Source organism: Diadema setosum, chromosome 18, assembly GCF_964275005.1.
Source record: "Diadema setosum chromosome 18, eeDiaSeto1, whole genome shotgun sequence".
NCBI lineage: Eukaryota > Metazoa > Echinodermata > Echinoidea > Diadematoida > Diadematidae > Diadema > Diadema setosum.
Genome location: NC_092702.1, coordinates 9,275,142 through 9,294,369, shown reverse-complemented (window position 1 = coordinate 9,294,369; position 19,228 = coordinate 9,275,142). Strand labels below are relative to the sequence as shown.

General features: G+C 38.3%; 1 protein-coding gene across 3 annotated transcripts in view; it reads left to right on the top strand.

The window, feature by feature from the left end:
• Positions 1 to 19,228, top strand: part of LOC140242031 (glycerol-3-phosphate acyltransferase 1, mitochondrial-like) — a 71,789-nt gene that overhangs the window by 30,948 nt on the left and 21,613 nt on the right. For all 3 annotated transcript variants that reach the window (XM_072321781.1, XM_072321782.1, XM_072321780.1), the window contains exons 3-7: positions 12,199 to 12,315; positions 16,193 to 16,263; positions 16,814 to 16,927; positions 17,389 to 17,432; positions 18,185 to 18,293. In XM_072321781.1, coding sequence (XP_072177882.1) covers positions 12,199 to 12,315; positions 16,193 to 16,263; positions 16,814 to 16,927; positions 17,389 to 17,432; positions 18,185 to 18,293 — 455 coding nt within the window. The remainder of the gene's footprint in view (positions 1 to 12,198; positions 12,316 to 16,192; positions 16,264 to 16,813; positions 16,928 to 17,388; positions 17,433 to 18,184; positions 18,294 to 19,228) is intronic.

Here is a 19,228-nt window from a genome sequence, read left to right as displayed (position 1 = left end):
CAACAGCAGTCAAATCACACTTGCGTAACCTTTGCAAATCTTTGAGGGACAAATCTGTCCTCTGAACAAATGCCTGAACATCCATGGTACTGATTGACATTGTCACAATGTATTACACACCATATACAATTGAACAATCAACTCACTGGTATTTTGTCTGTACCAATACTCTGGATTCCGGAACGTTCCAAATTCTAAGTTTTGGCTTTAAATTCACTTCCCGGACAAGCCCCCAATTTTGTTACGACCAAAATCACTCTGAGAATGATCGCACAAAAGAAACAATCAACTGATGTTCAGGCGGTTTATTAACAGTGATATTGTGGGTACAGACTCGTAATCGGTTTTCACATCAGTACAATAATGATCAATAAAACAATTATAAATCGGTAATGGAATCACTTACAGGCAATATCCCTGGAAATCAAATAATCCTTTGAGAATGTCCAGATACGATGTTCGATGCACAAATTAATGGTCCTTGATGCACCGATGAATGATTCCTCCAATGTAAATCCAGAGGCACTGATTGCAATAATCCACGTTATAGATCCGGGGTAAAATCCACGATAATGGCCACGGCGAAATGTGCAAAATCCAAACGTTATGACGACCACGTCCAGTTGATGCGTTGAATGATGATTCACTTTATAATGTCCAGCAAGGAATCCAGCCCGTCACAGCTTTGCCGTAATAATGTCCGTTGACACTAAAATATGGAGTCTCTCTTCAATGTAGGCAAATTAATTCTCTGCAGGCAAAATGTCTCCCAGGCCTTATCTCCACAAACACAGTTTGTATAGCAGGTCAGCAGGTAACACAGGACTGACTATAACAAGTCGCTTCAGAGCCAGAAGTGACGTAACTCTCAGAGCAGAGGTGTTGGGTACTCTGCCTACCTCAGAATTTCTCCTGCTTATATACTATCCATTCACCCCTTTCTAGTACATTCTGTAATTTTCTCCAACCTGGGGCCACATACCTGAACATACTAGCAAGTCCAAATTCCAGGAATCCTGGATGACTCACTGCCTAATATGTGCATAACATCATTGCCAAAATTAACTACCAATCACATTGGGTTACAAGGGCAGTGCCTCACTCAGCCAGCACTTCCTAGAATTTTCTGGAATGGGTTAAATCATTCTAGATTGAGTGAGCTATTATGTATTTCCTGTCACATGCATACATGTACTGTAGCTACATTGTATACCATGTAGAAAATTCTCCACTGATCTGGTCAGCCTGTATGTACTATATCTATATCATATAGAATGTTCTCCATTAATCTGGTCACCCTGTGTACATACACATTAAACAACCATGCATACAGCCTTGATACATGTACATAACTACTTGTGTGTACATTTGTGACACTTAGTATTACCACTCACGTATGATTGGCGCTATATTTTTGCGTGATCTTTCCGTAGTTCTTGCGCAATTCATCGGTGATTTTTCATTGCATAAATCAGCGAAAATGGTCAAATTCTCGACGGACAAGCACGCAAGACCAAATTTCTTACGTGATTTATGTGATTACGCAACTTTTGGGCAGTGTGACCGAGCCCGCATGGAATCGCGTAAAGCGCGGATCCGGCGCACATCGGCAGACAATACGATCGAAGGTTCCACATCAGAAAAATTCATGAAATGCGCAAATCGCGCATGTTTCATGCAAGGCACTATTTTCTTACGTGATTCATGCGTTCACGCGACTTTTGGGCAATGTTACCGAGTCTTCAATAGCGGGGAATTGCTAGTCAAGCGAAATAATTTATTTGTCACATTACCGTACTGGAAATGGTACAAGTCATGGTCAACTCTCAAGCAAAATCTGGCTCAATCCCGGCCAAAATTCCCGCCCCAAATCCCTGCCGTTTGGTTGGAGCGAATTACCCCGGACAAGCCCCGGTTTATTCCCCATCCACCGGGGCAAAATAAGTGAATCTCCCCCGACAAAGCCCGGTCCATTCCCGACCCACCGGGGCAAAATAATTGAATTTCCCTCGACAACACCCCAGTACATCCCCGGCCCACCGGGGCAAATTAAGCGAATTTTCCCTTACAAAGCCCGGTCTATTCCCGACCCACCCGGGCAAAAAAAATGCTGAAATCCCCGCCCAACTTGGTTGCAAGTCCCGGCCATCCCCGGGTACCCATGGGCCGGGACTACAATTGACAAGTGCATTACTGAGATACAGCAGATGTAGGAGATGTTTCGAACAATGTTTACAGAGGCATATATGTTGTTGTTGTTTTTTTTTTTAAGTATGGGCTTTTAAGCTAGCAAATATTTCAAATTATAAATGGAAGCACAACTTGAAATTGTGGGCAAGGGAATAGTGCCATTTCTACATTTCACATTTTACATGCAAAAGCTTTAAGTGAAAACATAGTTTTGGTAAGGGTTTGAGAACCCGTCTGGCACCATTTCATATTTGCTTGCAATATATCGAGAGAGTCTACCAAGAAACTTAACTGGCTGACGCAATTTGCCGGGATGAGGAGTTGTTTTGGAGTATTTTGAGATCAAAAATAAGAGTCTGTATGCCGACTTTTATTCCAGAAGGATCCAGACTAACTCGGTCTCAGGGAAAACTCGGCCCTATTTCAGACAATTTACACGCAGTTTGTGACTGCCATACTGAAAAGACAATCAAAGACACTTGATAAACAACAAAACAACTTCAAAGACAGCGCGTCTCAGGTGATGTGCATAATACGCTTGAGGACGGCGCGCTATCCATTTGTTTTGTACAGGATTAGCGTGCACTTTCCTAACTCAGACCATAACTGTGACCAGCCAAAATGCGAAGCGCTACAGGCTGCTCCCATAGTACATCACCACGCTTTACAATCCAGAGGGACAACTCGTCCCACCGTCAAAGCGAGGCCGAGTTGTCCCTGAGTCGGAGTTTAGCCTGACCCCAATTGGGTAAGTTTTTAGACTGCTACTCCAGTGAACCTTTTTGGTTATTATTTGGCATTTTTGTCATTAACCATCGAATATTTTGTTATTACAGTGTTATTCCACACATTTAGGCATACATGCACATTTGGAAGTGAAATTTCACAACTTTTGCAGGCGTACCACTGTGGCCCGTTGCATAAAACTTACCATTGAATTTCAATAGTAACTACATGTACCGTCAAAATTAGGCGTCACAGCCAATCAGCATCAAGGATTAGAAGCTTTACCGCTGATTTGAAGACTTACCGCTAGAAAGGAGCGGTAAGTCCAGCGGTAAGGGTTTTATGCAACAGGGCACTTTAGAACTATGTTTTGGCTTTAAAGGTGCATGGTCCCGGTGTTGTAGTCAAATGCGTACGTAGGCGCATGGCGCAAGTTTCCTGTAGAGACCTACGCTATCGACTCCTCTTTAGTGCTTACGCTGTGGCCCACTTCCCCGAGTCCGAAGAAGTCCGATTCACTGTAGTCAGTGGTCCGATCACAGTTTGGCTCATGATTCGGCTGAGGGGGATGACAGCTGTTGCAAACTTCTTTTGAGATGTCATAATAACAAGCACATATGCACGCACCCTGGCATTACTACAGATTGCGCGATGCGTAGAGAAGACAACGAAGGCAACGTTACTTAGCAACACCTACGCACTTTACTCTTGATGACAGCTCAACTTCGGTAATCTTCGTATCAATGCTAACGGTGATCGGCAGTATCATCAACAGCGCCCTCTACACTACCGGGACTATGCACCTTTAAGTGAGTCATACCAAGATAAAAATGTTCTGCCCGGACTTGTTTGCTGAAATACAGGAAACAATTAACAGGTCGAGGGCTACCTATACTCTGACATTGCTGTGCCATGAATCCATTGTTTGCTTTAGTATATCATGATTTTTCCCTTTTGCATTTGTGAACTGTTACACTTTAATGCAGTGTATTGAGTGGAACAATAATGGAGCTCACTCAAATATATCTTTTGATCTGTGGTAAAGATAACTTATTGATGAATCATGGTGGTTCTCTTTTTATATTATCTCTGAATAGCTTTTGTCACTTTTTTTTCTTCTTTTTTTCTTTTTCTCGTTTTTGCTGATAGATGATTATTTGTAAATATTGTGATTTCATATGATTTCGAAATTAAACATATAAATTAAAAAAAAAAAGATATGTGGGATTTTAAAAAGAGCAAACAAACTCACAACAACAACTTTACACCCGGTATGTCATGAAAGATGTATACCTATGGTTTGTTTGGTCTATCTTGCAAAATTACTGACTAATAGTAGCTGCAGACTGAGCTTTGAAATTAAATTTTCTTTGTGAATCCTTTTTGTGAACACTTGTTTTTTTTTTCATCTCTGAGTAAAAGCTCTTGAAAATTTGCTTGAACGTTCATTTTGAGTACCATAATACATGTACAACTGTGTTCAAATGCACAAGTGTAAACATCACAGCACACTACAATGCTCCAATCTAAATGGCATGGAATAGATGACATCAGAAATAATGTATGAGCTGCATATGTTGGGCCTCATATTGTAGTACAAAGTGAAAGATACTGAAATATGTACATGTAGCCTTGTCATCCACGGCTTGTACTTTAAAAGTAGATATTTTTGCCTGAAAAAAAATCTTTGCGTTTGACGAGGTATATTGGCTGTAAGATGAATTTTGCATGTTTTAACTTCAGCGATATCAGGACATTAATTACTGGAATGATGGCAAGCAAAAATATTTGTGTGCTTTTATTTTCATGCTTGTACTTGTAGTTTCTGGTTGTGCGAAAAGTGCAAAAAATTCCTCATTACCTCCGCCAAGGGAGGAGGTTATGTTTTTGTTACCGTTGGTTTGTTGTTGTTGTTGTTTTTTTTTTGCCCTGTGCAAAATAACGGATAAAAATTAACGGATTTGGATGAAACTTATAGGAAAGGTTGAGAATGACACAAGTAACAAATGATTAAATTTCGGTAGTGATCCGAGAATTTTGGGGAATTTGTGAAGGATTTTTGATATTTTGCCAGGTAGGATCAATGAACTTGGGAGTTCAAGCTGCACATTTTTGAGGTTTTCAAACGCTCACTAAAGTGCGTGCTCCAGTTTCTGCAGCTGGGCGAGGGCGTGCCGCGCAGCTGAGGATTTATGACGTAACAAAGGCTTCTATATTGGGAAATCGGGTGATTTTTCAGTATGTATACCTGTGAGTGTGGAAATCACTGATCTCTATGGAAGAGCCCAAAGAGCTTTTCCCCAGTGGTGGAGAGGAAAAAAATCTCTTTGGGAAGAGCAAGATCATCGGTGGAAAGTAGCTGCTTGGCGGAGGTCTGCGCTCTCAGAGTGCTTTTCTAGTTTATAGTACAGTATGTGTTCTGTGAAATGAGGCCACTTGGTGGTTAAAATCTGTGTAACTTCATCTAAAGTCATGATGTTCAGCAGTTGTGGACCCAGCTGTTAGTGCATGTCATTACCTGTACGTACCGTAGTATAATGTATACAACAGTGCGTACACGGTACTGTGTAGTACATTGTATGTACGCTCTGTACAATATCACGTGTGCCTAGGCTGTTGTGGCTCCAGTCATGCAGTGAGTCTGCACATTTTACAGCGAACTAGCTGATTCCTGGTGTTATCGCGCAATTTTGCAGAGACAGCTGAGAAGTGATCCTCTTGATGAATCAATTACCTAGAGATGAGTAGCCACACTTGAGATTTAAACAAAATAAGTGAACAGTGACATTGCACTGGATTCAGCTAGCCCACATACATGTACTGTATGATATCAGCGCAGCGTAATGTGTATGGAGACGATGCTGTTAGGGCAGGGTATAGTTGACACGCTCTGCAGGGCATAGACAAGTTGAGAATGCAAAGCTCAAGTGCACAATTTGAATAATATCTCAGATTTTACAGACACGTTTAAATCATTTCCTATAAGGGTTCTGACTAAACATTTCTCATAGCATATTTGTATGTAAAAGGGATTTTTTCTTTGATTTGTTCCAAATCTTATGTAGAGTTAATGTCTGTTCTTTTCCTAACCTCCTTTATTTACTCATCTTACAATTAAAATGAATGATATTCGTGAAAATATTAAAGCTATTTTGCATGCCTTCACTTAGTGTGCATTCAGAGCCAAAAAAAAAAAAAATAAAAATAAAAACCTCATACATGTAGAAGCTACATTTCCCCCCCCCCCCCCCCCAGGTGGGTCAGGAATATGCAGGGGTTTGTCAGGGGAAATTCACTATTAAAACCTTGCCCAGATTGGTCAGGAATATATCAGGGTTTTAGGACAATTATTTTCATTGGGGGAAATTTTTTAGTGTCTCAAATACTTACCGGCCTGTCGGGGACTTGACCGCGGCTTTCTGCTCAACTATTGCCTGGCCTGACAGGAACTTGATTGGGACTTGGTTTATAGCGTAACATCCTAAAAATTCAACTTGATGCAAGTCCGGGCCATTCCCGGGTACCCAGGGGGTCGGTACTACATTTCACTATGTGGAACATCATCAAGAAGGCTTTATCATAAAGGTAGTGTAAACACAGAAATTTTCGCTGTACATTAATTTTGGCATATTTTGTGCTGTATTTGGCAAGTGCAAATTCAACGTTTGTGAAACCCACGAAAATGTCTTTACACTTTTCTATGCACATTTTGAATGGGTTGACAATTCCGCAGCGCAAATTCAAGAACCCGCGAATATGTTCTTGAGCCACTCAGCGCAAACCCCTTTAATCAAGCAAAAATGTTGACATTTACACTTATATCATGCAGAGGTGTAGCCATGCTTTACAATTACATTGTACATGTGTGGACCAATGGTATAGGGCTACTATTGAAAACTTCAAGGGATGTACACAAGAATAATACTTCCCCTGTTACTCATCATCATTTTTGTGGTATCAGTGCATGTGAGTGTAGGTTACCTTATTTCCCCTGTTCAATCTCTCTCTGTTTAGAGTAACCCTGTGTACACAGTAGTCACCTTGTGACAAGATGGGGTGGGTGGTGTAAGGCTTGTGAAATCCATGTCTTCCTGTTATTGCAAGATGTCAGTTGGCAAGCATTCCTGCAGCTATTTACAGTCATCCCTGAATGACTGTAATTCAGGTACACTTATACGCATAGACTAGAGTGATGTGGTTGGTGTCACTTCACAGTGCGAGTAAGGTGTAGTAGCCCTCAGTGCAAAGTATTAGTCAATATACATTGTCCAAGTGTTCCTTATTTATAGGAGGGGACTGAGATTCAACAATTTGAAGTGCGGTATTGTAGTATGACTGTATTACATGTCATACGATATACTTGGTTGTGTTGTTATTTGTACAAATTTCTTGAGCAAACTGATATTTGGGAAATTACCATTATAAAAATATTGCCTTGTGGAACACAAATGTGCTGAATATTATTTCTCAGATTGATAATCACTAACTTTTCTGCTGAAAAGGGACATCTTTTTTATTTCTCATTCCATCACTGATACATTCTTGATCTTGAATTCACCCTCTCCCTCTCACCAAATTGTCTTTTGTTCCAGGTCTCTTCACGGAATATTATACTCACAAAATATATGACACGTACACTTGTAGTTGATTAACTTTGTATCATATGTGGAATGTGTGTCAAAGATAATAGAAATGTAAACAAATGCAACTCAAGAGACAAATAAATGCGGAGAAGTCACACTTTGAAGAAGATATAATGCACGCAAAAAAAAAAAAAAAAAAAACAGAATGAAGGAGAATATGATGCATTCACTCCTTTCCTCAGTGACCAGTATGCTGTCACTGAAAATGTCTTTTTTTTTTTTCACGTACTCGCCCTCTTTATCACTGGTTCCTGTTTCGTTTAATAGCAGGGCAAACATAGTACACACAGGGTGAGTACACATAAATAACCAACAAAGCCCAGTTTGTATTGTCTTGAGTAGTTTCATAACAGATCACTTAATCTGAGTTGTATGATCTTACAGTTCATGATGTACATCTTATGAAGCCAGACAGCCCCCCCCCCAAAAAAAAAAAAAAAAAAAAAAAAAAAAAAAAAACCAGCAACAATGGTCAACAACTTTATTCAAAGAGAGTTAGAATTAACAATTTGTCCCTGGGTAGAAAGGAAATCACCAATCATGGAAATGTATCCAGCACCCAGTATGCGAAAATAGTACAATGCTCTTTCAACCATCACATACACCTCTGCAATACATAACAGGTTTCTCAATGTCACCAATGTCTGTTCATTGTTCCTGTTTGAATAGAACCAAAACAAAAAAAACAACAACGCATATTATATGCGGGTAGACAAGTACCATAGTTGAGAAATCCTGTGTAGTATAGATGAGATAAGATGAAAAAGTTTGGTACAGTGTATATCTCTTGTGGTTGATAAGATAAAGTGAACTTTGTGTGAAGTCTAAGGCTGCCTGGATAGTGTCCTTACGTAAAGGTTGACTGAATGATAAATTTTCAAATTCACTTTCCGTTCTTTCACTGACCTGTACCTAAATGTGTAGCTCAGTCTTATGATCTCTTTGTATAACTTACAACCTGCCGTACATGTCAAGCAACATACAAGTAAGGGCTAAATATTTGCATGACTTTTAAAACTGGACTGGAGGATTTGTTCATTTAGATTTTGTTTTTTTAGTACTGGGATTTAGAATTTGTAATTACAACAGACCTTTCAAATACCCTCCTGCCTGGAAGTAACAAAGTCTTTTGGGCAAGTTGAAATGTTTGTGCATTTGGCAATAATGTATTCAGTGCATGATATAAATACTTGCCCCATAGTCCCAAGAAGATCCTGGGAAACTATTTAACTGTAAGATGACAAGCAGCATTGCCAGAGGGATAGAAAAAAAGAAGCAAAATCAAAATACTTAAAACGTATTGACACGTTCATGATCACAATAAGTGGTAAAGTTCAATAGCCATAGCCTTGAAAAACAGCCAACTTTGATTTGAAATCAGATATTTGATGTGTCAGCCATTGTCTAATCTGCAGGGGATGATACTTTTGTTATCATTTTTAGTCGTTTGAATGAAACTGCTGTATTCACAGTTTTGTTGTGTTAATGGGTTAAGAGGAAGTCATTGTGGAGGTGTGTCACAGATTAGCTCAGCTTTCAAGTGATCAGGACAATATCACAGATCGTTAGGTGAAGCAACTTTTGCCATTGCCTATAGATGATACAACAGGTTATTTTAGCTGGTTAGGGCACCACGTGTACTGCAATGTGTATTGAGCATTACTGGACAGGGAAGAGGTGTGATGTGTACAAGATGCAGATTGCTACTGTAAAACAAGGAATGTTTGCGTGCATTTTAATTTCGCGAATTTCGCGAGCGCCAAGATTCGTAAAATTAAAATGCACGCGAAAGTTCTTGTCTACACTATGTGCATTGAATGCCAGTGGCAGTTCGCGAAAATTTCATGCTGCAAAAAAGGCCACCGGCTCCAATTCGCGAAAAATTCATGCCGCGAATATATCATGTTTTATGGTAAACAATAGCTCTGATCGCCATCATGTTGCATACTGTGTTCTCGATTCTGCATTCTACAAATTTTTATGATCTCTTGTAAGTGGCTTTATATTATTTTGATGATTTTTTAATGTTTTTATATACTTTATTTTTAGACCTGTAAAAGATATCTCACTTACTGCTGTGGTTGTCACAGCTGTGGATATTTGCGATGTATACCAAAATCTTCCATTATATATTTTATCCCCTTCATGCTCTTTTCACGACCATGTAGAAGACAAATTTTGTGCAGTCACAATCCCCGCGTTCACATTGGTCCCCGCAACGCGGGGAAAGTCCCGAGCTGTGGGACTTTCTCCTCCAAAACCATAATGTGAACGCTCGCTGGGACTTGTCCCCTCGTCCCCGCGAAGCAAGTCGGGTACGGGGACAAGATTTGGAGGGGAGAGTGACCTTGGGGCGCAATTGATAGCGTCCAGCTGTGGTCATCAAATGTGCGCATGCGCTATGCCTGGATTCAAGTGGCAGAGCTCGCTCCAAGCCCCAAATTGCCCCCACAGCTCGGGGACAGATGAGATACCAATGTGAACGGTCAGTCGTAAAAAAGATAAGATCTCTCGTGGCTGTCCCCGCGTCGCGGGGACCAATGTGAACGCGGGGAAAGTGTCATGGTGCAGTTTCCCAAACCTACACTTTTGTTTTGCTCATGGAGAGGAGGGCCTACTTGGTAAATGCAATGTACTTGGTGTACGTGCAGGTTACACATGTATCGGGTGATTTCAAGTTGGGTGCTTGTGCTATCTCCCAAGCAACTGCCTTAAATCGAGCTCCAACACTGACTGTCAGATTATTACGCAAACGCGGCAATACCAATCACAGTTGATTCCCAACACTAGGTGTTGGCATCAGCGAAGTCTGCGGGATTTGTGCGACAAAAAAAAGTAATGGCATGTGGTTTTATAAAGTCAAACATTAAAAGATGTAGTCATGACTGAATAGAAAGACACGTAATGAGGAAGACAGATTAAAATGTGACAAATTTCATCCCTTCTCAAAAACAATCTTAATTTTGCCCCAAGGGTCAGGTTTATGTAGCCATGTCTAGAGTGTGTGTGTACGTTACATTGGCAACCATTGCACTAGTCATAGGTTTTATCACTGGTGCTAGTGTTGAGATAGCACTAGCACTAGCACTGAACTTTAAGTCATCCATTGGGTACACACATTATGATCACATATTTAAGTTGATTGTACACAGTAGGTATACCAATTGTTTATTGTTTATCATTGTTTTGAGATATTGATACACTACTCAGCATCAGATTAGTGTGTAACATGACAATAGACTTCATGCATATATATTGATATTTAATACTTTTTATGTGTATACAATGTACACTTGTACATACGTATGATACATTCTGTATGCTGTATTCTTGTGAATATATTCCCCATTAGTGTTTGACATTCAGCCTAGTTGTCATTTGTATTAGCCAGGTCAGTGTTGGACAAATATGAAGTGTTTTCCATTGATAACCATCAGAGAGTGTGGAGTGTTTGTTTTGCTGTTTGCCTGGCTTGAGAACAGCTTTGCATACAATACACTGTGGGAAAAGTTCAATAGGTTAGCTTTGTGGTGAGTGTGTGTGTGGGTATGTGTGTGCACTGTATACCATGCAGGTTCTTTTTGTGAGATTAACCATTGAAATTTAAACTCTGGAGTGTTGACTGATTTACACACAAGCCTCTTATGGTGATGTCCACAGTGACAGCTTAAGTGGACTTTCCAAGCATTGTTGATGTTTTTCTGTTCTTAGAATTCTTCGAGGAATCCATTAATTCTTGGAGAACCTATATTGTATTTTAATTTTAAAAAAAAACCAAGCAGATGTGCTGCATACAGTTGTATGTACGCTCTCATCCTTCAGGCTTTCACTTGTTTGTTGTTATAACATTCGTAGAAGTAGGTAGAAAAAGTCTCAAGGCAAGTGTGAAGAACGCTGGCAAAGTTTTGTGTTTCTCTTCTTACCCTTATTTTGATGTTGTTGTTGGTGTCACTTTATAACTTTAAAAAATGGAAAAGGGTGTGGGGGTTGTCTAGCTTTTTGCTAAAGTTTCGGTCATGACAAGCAACAAAATAAAAGGGGGGGGGGGGTCTTTACATTTCTTTGGTGACACTTGTCTCCCAAATCGGCTATCAAGCAAAGAAAAGCTCATGGGGGGTGGGGGGGGGGGGTGGGGGGTAACCCCAAACCCCCCCCCCCAAAAAAAAAAAGGAAACAAAAACAAAAAACAATTATGATGAAGTTGTGTGCAGTGATTGTAATGCCACTTGTGAAAACATGTCTTGGTGACTGCCATTTCATGGGCCATGTTTGTGAAAAGGAAGGTTAAAAAAAGATCTCAGAGAAGAAACTGAATTGTGGAGTTTGCAAGGGCATAATATGTCAAATTACAATATGCTTCCATCATTGTATTTATTCCCGTTTATAACGATTAAAAGCCGCTTTTCCTGTAAATACTATGTATAGCACCATTCTATCACAGCAAGAGTGTGTATAATAATGCTCACAGAAATGTTAGTTTTCCTTTTGATCACCTGTTGAACCCCCAGTAATTTCATTGGGAAAATTCTTGTCATAATTCCCACAAGTTTTTCCATCCAGGTGCTTTGAGATCTTGAACATGGCACAAATCTTTATGTACCTTTCTTTTATTTTTTTGCCTGCTTTATTCATGACACAGGACCTGGTACCTGAGCTTGCCCATTTCAAGATGTGCCCACCTGCCTCCACAGACCTCTCAACAGTTAGCCGCCCAGCCATCGGACGGTGCTGCCCAAAGTGTGCTCAAATGAGTCGGGTAAGCTACATATCCATCATAAACAACCAAACAAACAAAAAGTGTCCAGCAATATGTAAGATGTCTTTGAATCCATTTGCTATCATTTGCAGCCTAGGTGTGCACAAAATAAATGGCATTTTGAAGAGGCGATGGTGAGAGGGTTAAATAAAGTAGAGGTAAAAAGAGATCTTAAAAAGAATTCAAAAAAATGAATTTGGCAGAACATAACCTTACTCTGAATTGAAAGGTAATTCTGGGCCAGTTACTGTAGTCTGAAGAGAAGGATTAAAATCTTTTGAGCACAATAGCAAACATTCAATCCAAAATGGAATATAAATTAGAAAAGTTTAATAATGAAATTCTGCAAATATTTCTCAAACAGTTCTTGAATGGTTTATTTGTACACAGTATATCTCAAATATTCCCTTATTTTAATCCAATTCTAGTCAAATATTCATGGTACTTACCTACATGTAAGATTACTCTTTCTTTTCAGACTAATTTCAAATGATCCAGACTTCATCTTTAAGGTGGGGGGGATGGTAATGTTACATTAAAGTCAGTATATGGGTTTCCTCGTGCAATGTAATGGTGTCATGTATACTGCCAGAGATGAAGAAAAATTTAAGAGGATTGTTTTGGTAATGCAGTGCCAAACCATGAGAATATGTTATCAAAACTTTGGCATATGACTTTGTAATAATAAAGGCATAGACTTATTACAAGAAGTTGTTTTGAAAAGAGAGCCCATGTAGGCAATTTCAGATGTTTCATCATTTTTTTTTTTTTCGTTATGTATGAATAAATATAGTTATTGAGATTCCTGAAGACAATGCTCAAGTAACATAAAAGATGCACCAAACTGCAAGTAAATGTGACAAAACCACGTGTAAATGATAGAAATTTAGGTTTTTGTAATAAGAAATGGTAAAATTGCCAAAGAAAAGCAATGTGGGATTGTGCACAATGAACCACTGTACGTCACATATAAATTGTTTTGATATCAGTGGACAACAATCACCCAAAAGGAAAAGCCTTGTTCAGGGTTAATTAATGGATTGGATCATGCTTTAAATTCACTTCATAGCCTTGTCACCGTAATGAACTTTGTTGTTTGTATTCATGTTAAGTGCCTGCCTCTTATTGCAAATCACAAGGTCACAGTACTGAATTGACACTAACTCTGCTGTCAACAACTTTGTTTGCACATGATTTAGAAGAGCCTATTCACACACAACAGAAACAGACCCCTTTTATACACAAAATAGAGTACAGGAGTACTCCTGAAGAGTTTTAACTTCCATTGTGTGCCCCTTGGAGTTTATTCATACAGAGCATCATAACCTGCCAAAACCACAATCACAGTTGCTGAGATGGGCATACTGCAAAACGAGGAATGTTTGCATGCATTTTAACTTCACGAATTTCGTGAGAGTCAAGATTCGCAAAATTAGAATGCACATGAAAGTTCTTGTCTACACTATATGCATTGAATGCCAGTGGCAATTCGCGAAAACTTCATGCCGCGAAAAAGGCCATCGGCTCCAATTTGCGAAAATTTCATGCCACGAAAATATTGTGTTTTACAGTAACCCTTGGTAACCTTTGCACGTGCAAGAACTTTACATACAACTGTAATAGCATTATTCACAATGCATGCTGTGTACCACTTCTGGAGCACTTTAGAGTTATTTCGTTTGTTCATAATACAGAATTTTAGAGTGCTTCAGAAGCACTCTGCTAAATGCCTTGTATAAATAGGGTATAAGTTTCATAAAAACACTTTGTTTTTGGCAATGTGATACAAAAACAATTCTTCATGTGGACACACACACACAAACTCTATTGCTTCCTTTTCACAGAGATGCAGATGTTGGTTCATTTTGATATTTTAAACCCTCACAATAATTTTCAAATTTGTGTTAATTGTCATGATACAACTGGCCACACAAGGCTTGATGCCTCTATGTCGTGCTTTGTAATTGTTTTAATAGCATGTAGGCCTACATATCAAAGATTTAAAGAACTTTGCTTGTAGCTGAGTTAGGTTTGTTTGCCATGTATGAACAGAGGTAAATATTACATAATTGATTTTGCATTTGGGACCCAAAAGTCCATAACTCTGTATGTGTGAATGGGCCTAGAGAGAGCATTTTCCTTTGTTGTCAGCTCATTTTCTTTCGTAGCTAATGCTAGTATAGGTTGTGATAAGTGTCATAAAAAGAATTAAAGACGATGTGCATTTTGCTAAAGCTGTTTTCCACCATGAATAAAAACAATTAAATCAGGCAAGTTTTTGGAGAAATGTACGAGTTCTTTCTCGAGGTTCTGTTTCTATAGAATATTAATTTGTAAGAAATCAGATAATCAATATTGAAAATATAATTTTCCAAGTTTTTATCATGCTTTTGTAAAAATTACTGGGTAAAATGAGCTTGCTTGCAATTCTAGTCTTTAAAGGACACCTCCGGATGATTTTCAGATTTTTACATTTGAACAACTATAAATTAGTTATACTGATGGCAGAGTTTCAGAATATATGATAATTGGGATGAAGAATAAGAATATTTTCAAAATTTAGAACAAATTGGAATGAACAAGGATGATGACATGGCAGAGTCACCATAAGAATGCATGAGTTGGGGCTCAAGGGAGCAGAACAAAAGAAGAAGGCATGCATAGATTATACACCTGGTGAACTCGTAAGCAAGCGGTATTGTAATGGAATTACACTGACTACATTTCTGAAATATGTGAGCCTCCTGTGTCATCATCCTTGTTCAGTGTAATTTGTTTAAGGTTTTTCAAAGTATTGTTTCTCTGCTCAAGAACCACAATAAATCCTACCAAGGTCAATTCCACGGAAAGGTTGCATTTTGTGAAAATCAAACTAATGAGTATAGATGATTAATGAAGCTTAATTAGATGATCTGGTATCTTTTACTCAAAGCAGCCTTTCACAACGGATATTTTGATACCTCATTTGTGAACATCGGTGAACGCGGAGTGGAGTTATGTCCGAAAAACCTTAATTTTTCATGAAAATTGCCAATTTTTGCAGAATTTATGTATCATTTCTGATACACTATTATGACCATAATACAGCTTGTGTAATTCTCAGATGGCTTATTTTCTGAATGTTCTTTGGTCATAGATTGGTTTTCTGATGTTCTAGAACTTGTTCCGGCATCAGTAAATATTATTCTCTCAATCTCAAAATGTGGTAGTTGATAGCGTCCCATAAGTCACGTTTCTGTGTCCCATCAGTCACACTGGTTTTCCCTATCCTGCTACTGTACCAATGAGTAGATATTCATACCACTTGGCTCAGGGTAAGCACCAACCCTTTGCTACATTCAGGAAAGAAAATATCTTTCCAGAGACTATGTGTGTAAGAATATTTCAGAACTTACTTTCCCATGTGAAAAACGGTGATCCTCAAATGTCCCATAAGTCACGACAGCAATTTTTCGTTGCTGTATGTAATGCAATGATACTTTTCAAACTAAGTATGGTGTTTTCATAAACTGTAATATGATGGATCTAACCATGAACTGAGAAAAATACATTTGATACAACTATTTTCTCAAAATACTGGTTTGAAATTGCCAAAAAATGTCACTTTGTCCCATAAGTCACAATGGAATTGACCCCAAGCAATACATAGATTTGTTGATCTATGTACTACATGATGTGAAATTATGAAAATTGTCTGGAATACCCCTTTAATGGGGCTTATTCAAAAATGTTGCATCTGTTGACACTGACACACTACATTGATTAGCCCTTGGTGTGTGTGCTGATGGATCTTTTGCCTTTTTCGTTGGTGTTAGAACTGTACACTGTGTACTTGACTTCACACAACCTACATTACATTGTCTTTTTATCCACGCAGGAGGTCTTTTTCCACGAAGACATCCAACGGCGAGGAATGAGGAATATCCTGAAGACACCGAAGGCCGTCAGGTCAGTAAACTACTGACCGCATCATTCATTATGTTTTTATTCAAAGTCTGCTGTATGGCATTGTGTTCTGTTTACATGGCGCTGCAGCAAGGATGTCAAAATCATCGTAACCCTCAGCTTTGCTTCATCAAGTGTATTACAGGAAGAGATTTTGAGATATGTTGTTAGGGTTATGATTTCATAAGTTTTCTTTATCCAGTTGTCAAAATGTTTTACTCATATATATATATGAGTAGAAGGGGTGGAAATGATGAGATTTGTAGCAAGTGTATCTGTAGAAAAAATGTGGTAGAAGTAGTCTGTAACATGTAAGTTTGAGTGATATCATCTTGATATCTTGATGCATTTGGGTAAAAAAACAAAACGAAGAAGGCATTTTGATTTGTTCAATTTAGACAGTGAATGTGATCATGTTTCAAATTTTGTGTGAAAATAAAAAAATGGATGTCACAAATGTGAACATGATGCCATGAATACAATGTACTCAAACGTACAGACATCTGTGAATGCTTTTTTGTTTCATTTTCTTTACCTCCATGTATGTCCACAGGCCTGGACTGTTGTCCAGATATTTTCCTCATCTTGATTATGCTTTGTTCCGAGGAGTCTCCCACAAGTATCCACTGGCAAAGGACATGTCAGAAAAAGTGTTGGAAAATCAGAGGTTAGAGCTAGTCATTATCTGTTTTATACACATTACACAGTAGGAGGTAAATTCATTCGTCAGATGTGTGTGCATCATTTACCATGGGGAACAAACACACCCTAACTTATTTTGGTCTTGGATCTCTAAAGAAGCATGCAGTACTTTACTTTCTATACTTTCAACTCCAACTTATAATCTACCTGCAGCCATAATGAACAGCCGCAACATTTTCAAAATTGTTGCATAATTATATCTATAATGATGGTAGTGATGATAGGTGAATTAAATGATGACAGTGTACACATTGTCACTACATTTAGCAGCATTATTTTATATATTGCTATTACTACTATCAGCATTCTTTACAACTAGTGATTATTGATCAGTGACACCATGTTATATTGTTTTATTGCATATATGGTTTCTTATTTTCTCATAATAATTTTTCCTTTCTCTGATTGTCATTTTCTCTGTAAAAGGGTCCAGCTAGCCATTCATAAAAGTGCAATGTCAGAGAGTGAAGGTGAGTTAATTTACATTGCCATGTCTGTGAAAGATAAAGCACGATATCATTTGTCTTGTGGGATTTTCCTAACCGTAAGCTTTTTTTTTTCTTTTTGCCATTGGCATTGTGACATCCCAGGTGCTTACCATTGTTTTCAATTCTGTAGAAAGTCTCTTTAAAGAAAGGGGGGAAAATGGCAAGCAACATTTGATTTAGGAAAATCATTACATTTTGTACCCTTGTAGTACTTATTGCCCATAAACAGTTCATCTTTTGCCTTTGTTCATGTTGATCATATTGGACTTTAATTTAAGCATTCATAGTGTACCATTTAGCTGATACATTAGACCCTCTATCTTCACTACAAGATGCTTATGCAGTCCAGAATTTGCATGCTTCATTACCTTATTTTTCCAACTCTTTTTACAAATGCTAATTCAAAGGAATTGTGATAGCAATGAGATGCCATGAAAAGATGGCTTTTGCCTTTTGTAGTATTCTTATTCAGATATCAAATAGGATGGGATAAAATTGTCTAATCATTTTTCTCTTTCACTTTCTTTTCCCCCGTATCTTTCTGTCTCTCTCTCTATCTATCTATCTATCTATCTATCTATCTATCTATCTATCTATTTGTCTATCTATCAACCTCTATCTCTTTCTCCATCTCTATCTATCTATCTATCTATCTATCTATCTATCTATCTATCTATCTATCAATGTCTTTCTCCCTCTATCTGTCTCTTTTTCCTACTCTATCTCACCGTCAGGCCGTCCTGACCCCGAGGCACAGTACCAGGAAGCTTCAAACAAACACAGAAGAAGAGCCATGTACATACTGGGGAACATGGCTGCCAGTCTCTCCAACTCACTCATCAGGTCAGTCTGGGTAGACCATTAGCAGTGTTGCCATGGTTACCAGCATGTTGTCTTCATGTACTGCTACTAATCACATGTATTAAAGGACAAGTTCACCTTCATAAACATAAGGATTGAGAGAATGTAGCAATATTAGCAGAACACATCATTGAAAGTTTGAGGAAAATCGGACAATCCGTTCAAAAGTTATGAATTTTTGAAGTTTTAATGCAGTAACCACTGGATGAGAAGACTACTGCATTGTATGAATAACTTAGATGTCACATGCGTACAACAATATAAGGAAAATACAAAGAGAATTTCACAAAATTTCATCTTTTGAAAAAAGTACACATTCCCTTGACTCGTTACCGACATATGTTAGGGGTAATATCATTCCCCCTGCCTTTAGAAAGAGGCAAGTCAAGTGCTCTTTTATTATGCGAAAAAAGTGAAAATATGTTGAATTTTCTTTACATTTTCTTTATACTGTTGTACGCATATGACTCACAAGCTGTAGTAGTCTCCTCATCCAGCGGTTCCAACACAAAAATTTTTTAAATTCATAACTTTTGCATCGATTGTCCAATTTTCCTCAAACTTTCACTGATGTGTTCTACTAATATTGCTGCATTCTCTCAATCCTTATGTTTATAAAGGTGAACTTGTCCTTTAAGTGCCTTTAGTGCTGTGTTGTGTGTAATCATGTATTTATATTTAGTAATGATAAAGTAATACACCACTTTTTGAAGTGGCAATTATTTCATAAGCAGAAGCAGGAAATGGCATCTGTGCATTTATATGCAGATGTATCTTGCCAAACTGCAGAATTTATATTTCTCATCCCCCAAGCTATTATCAGGAGTTATGTGTACAAGTTAATTGCCTATTAAATGTAATCCCACATAAATTTACAGACATTAGTATGTTACGTCTTACCAGAAATGCTTGAAAGG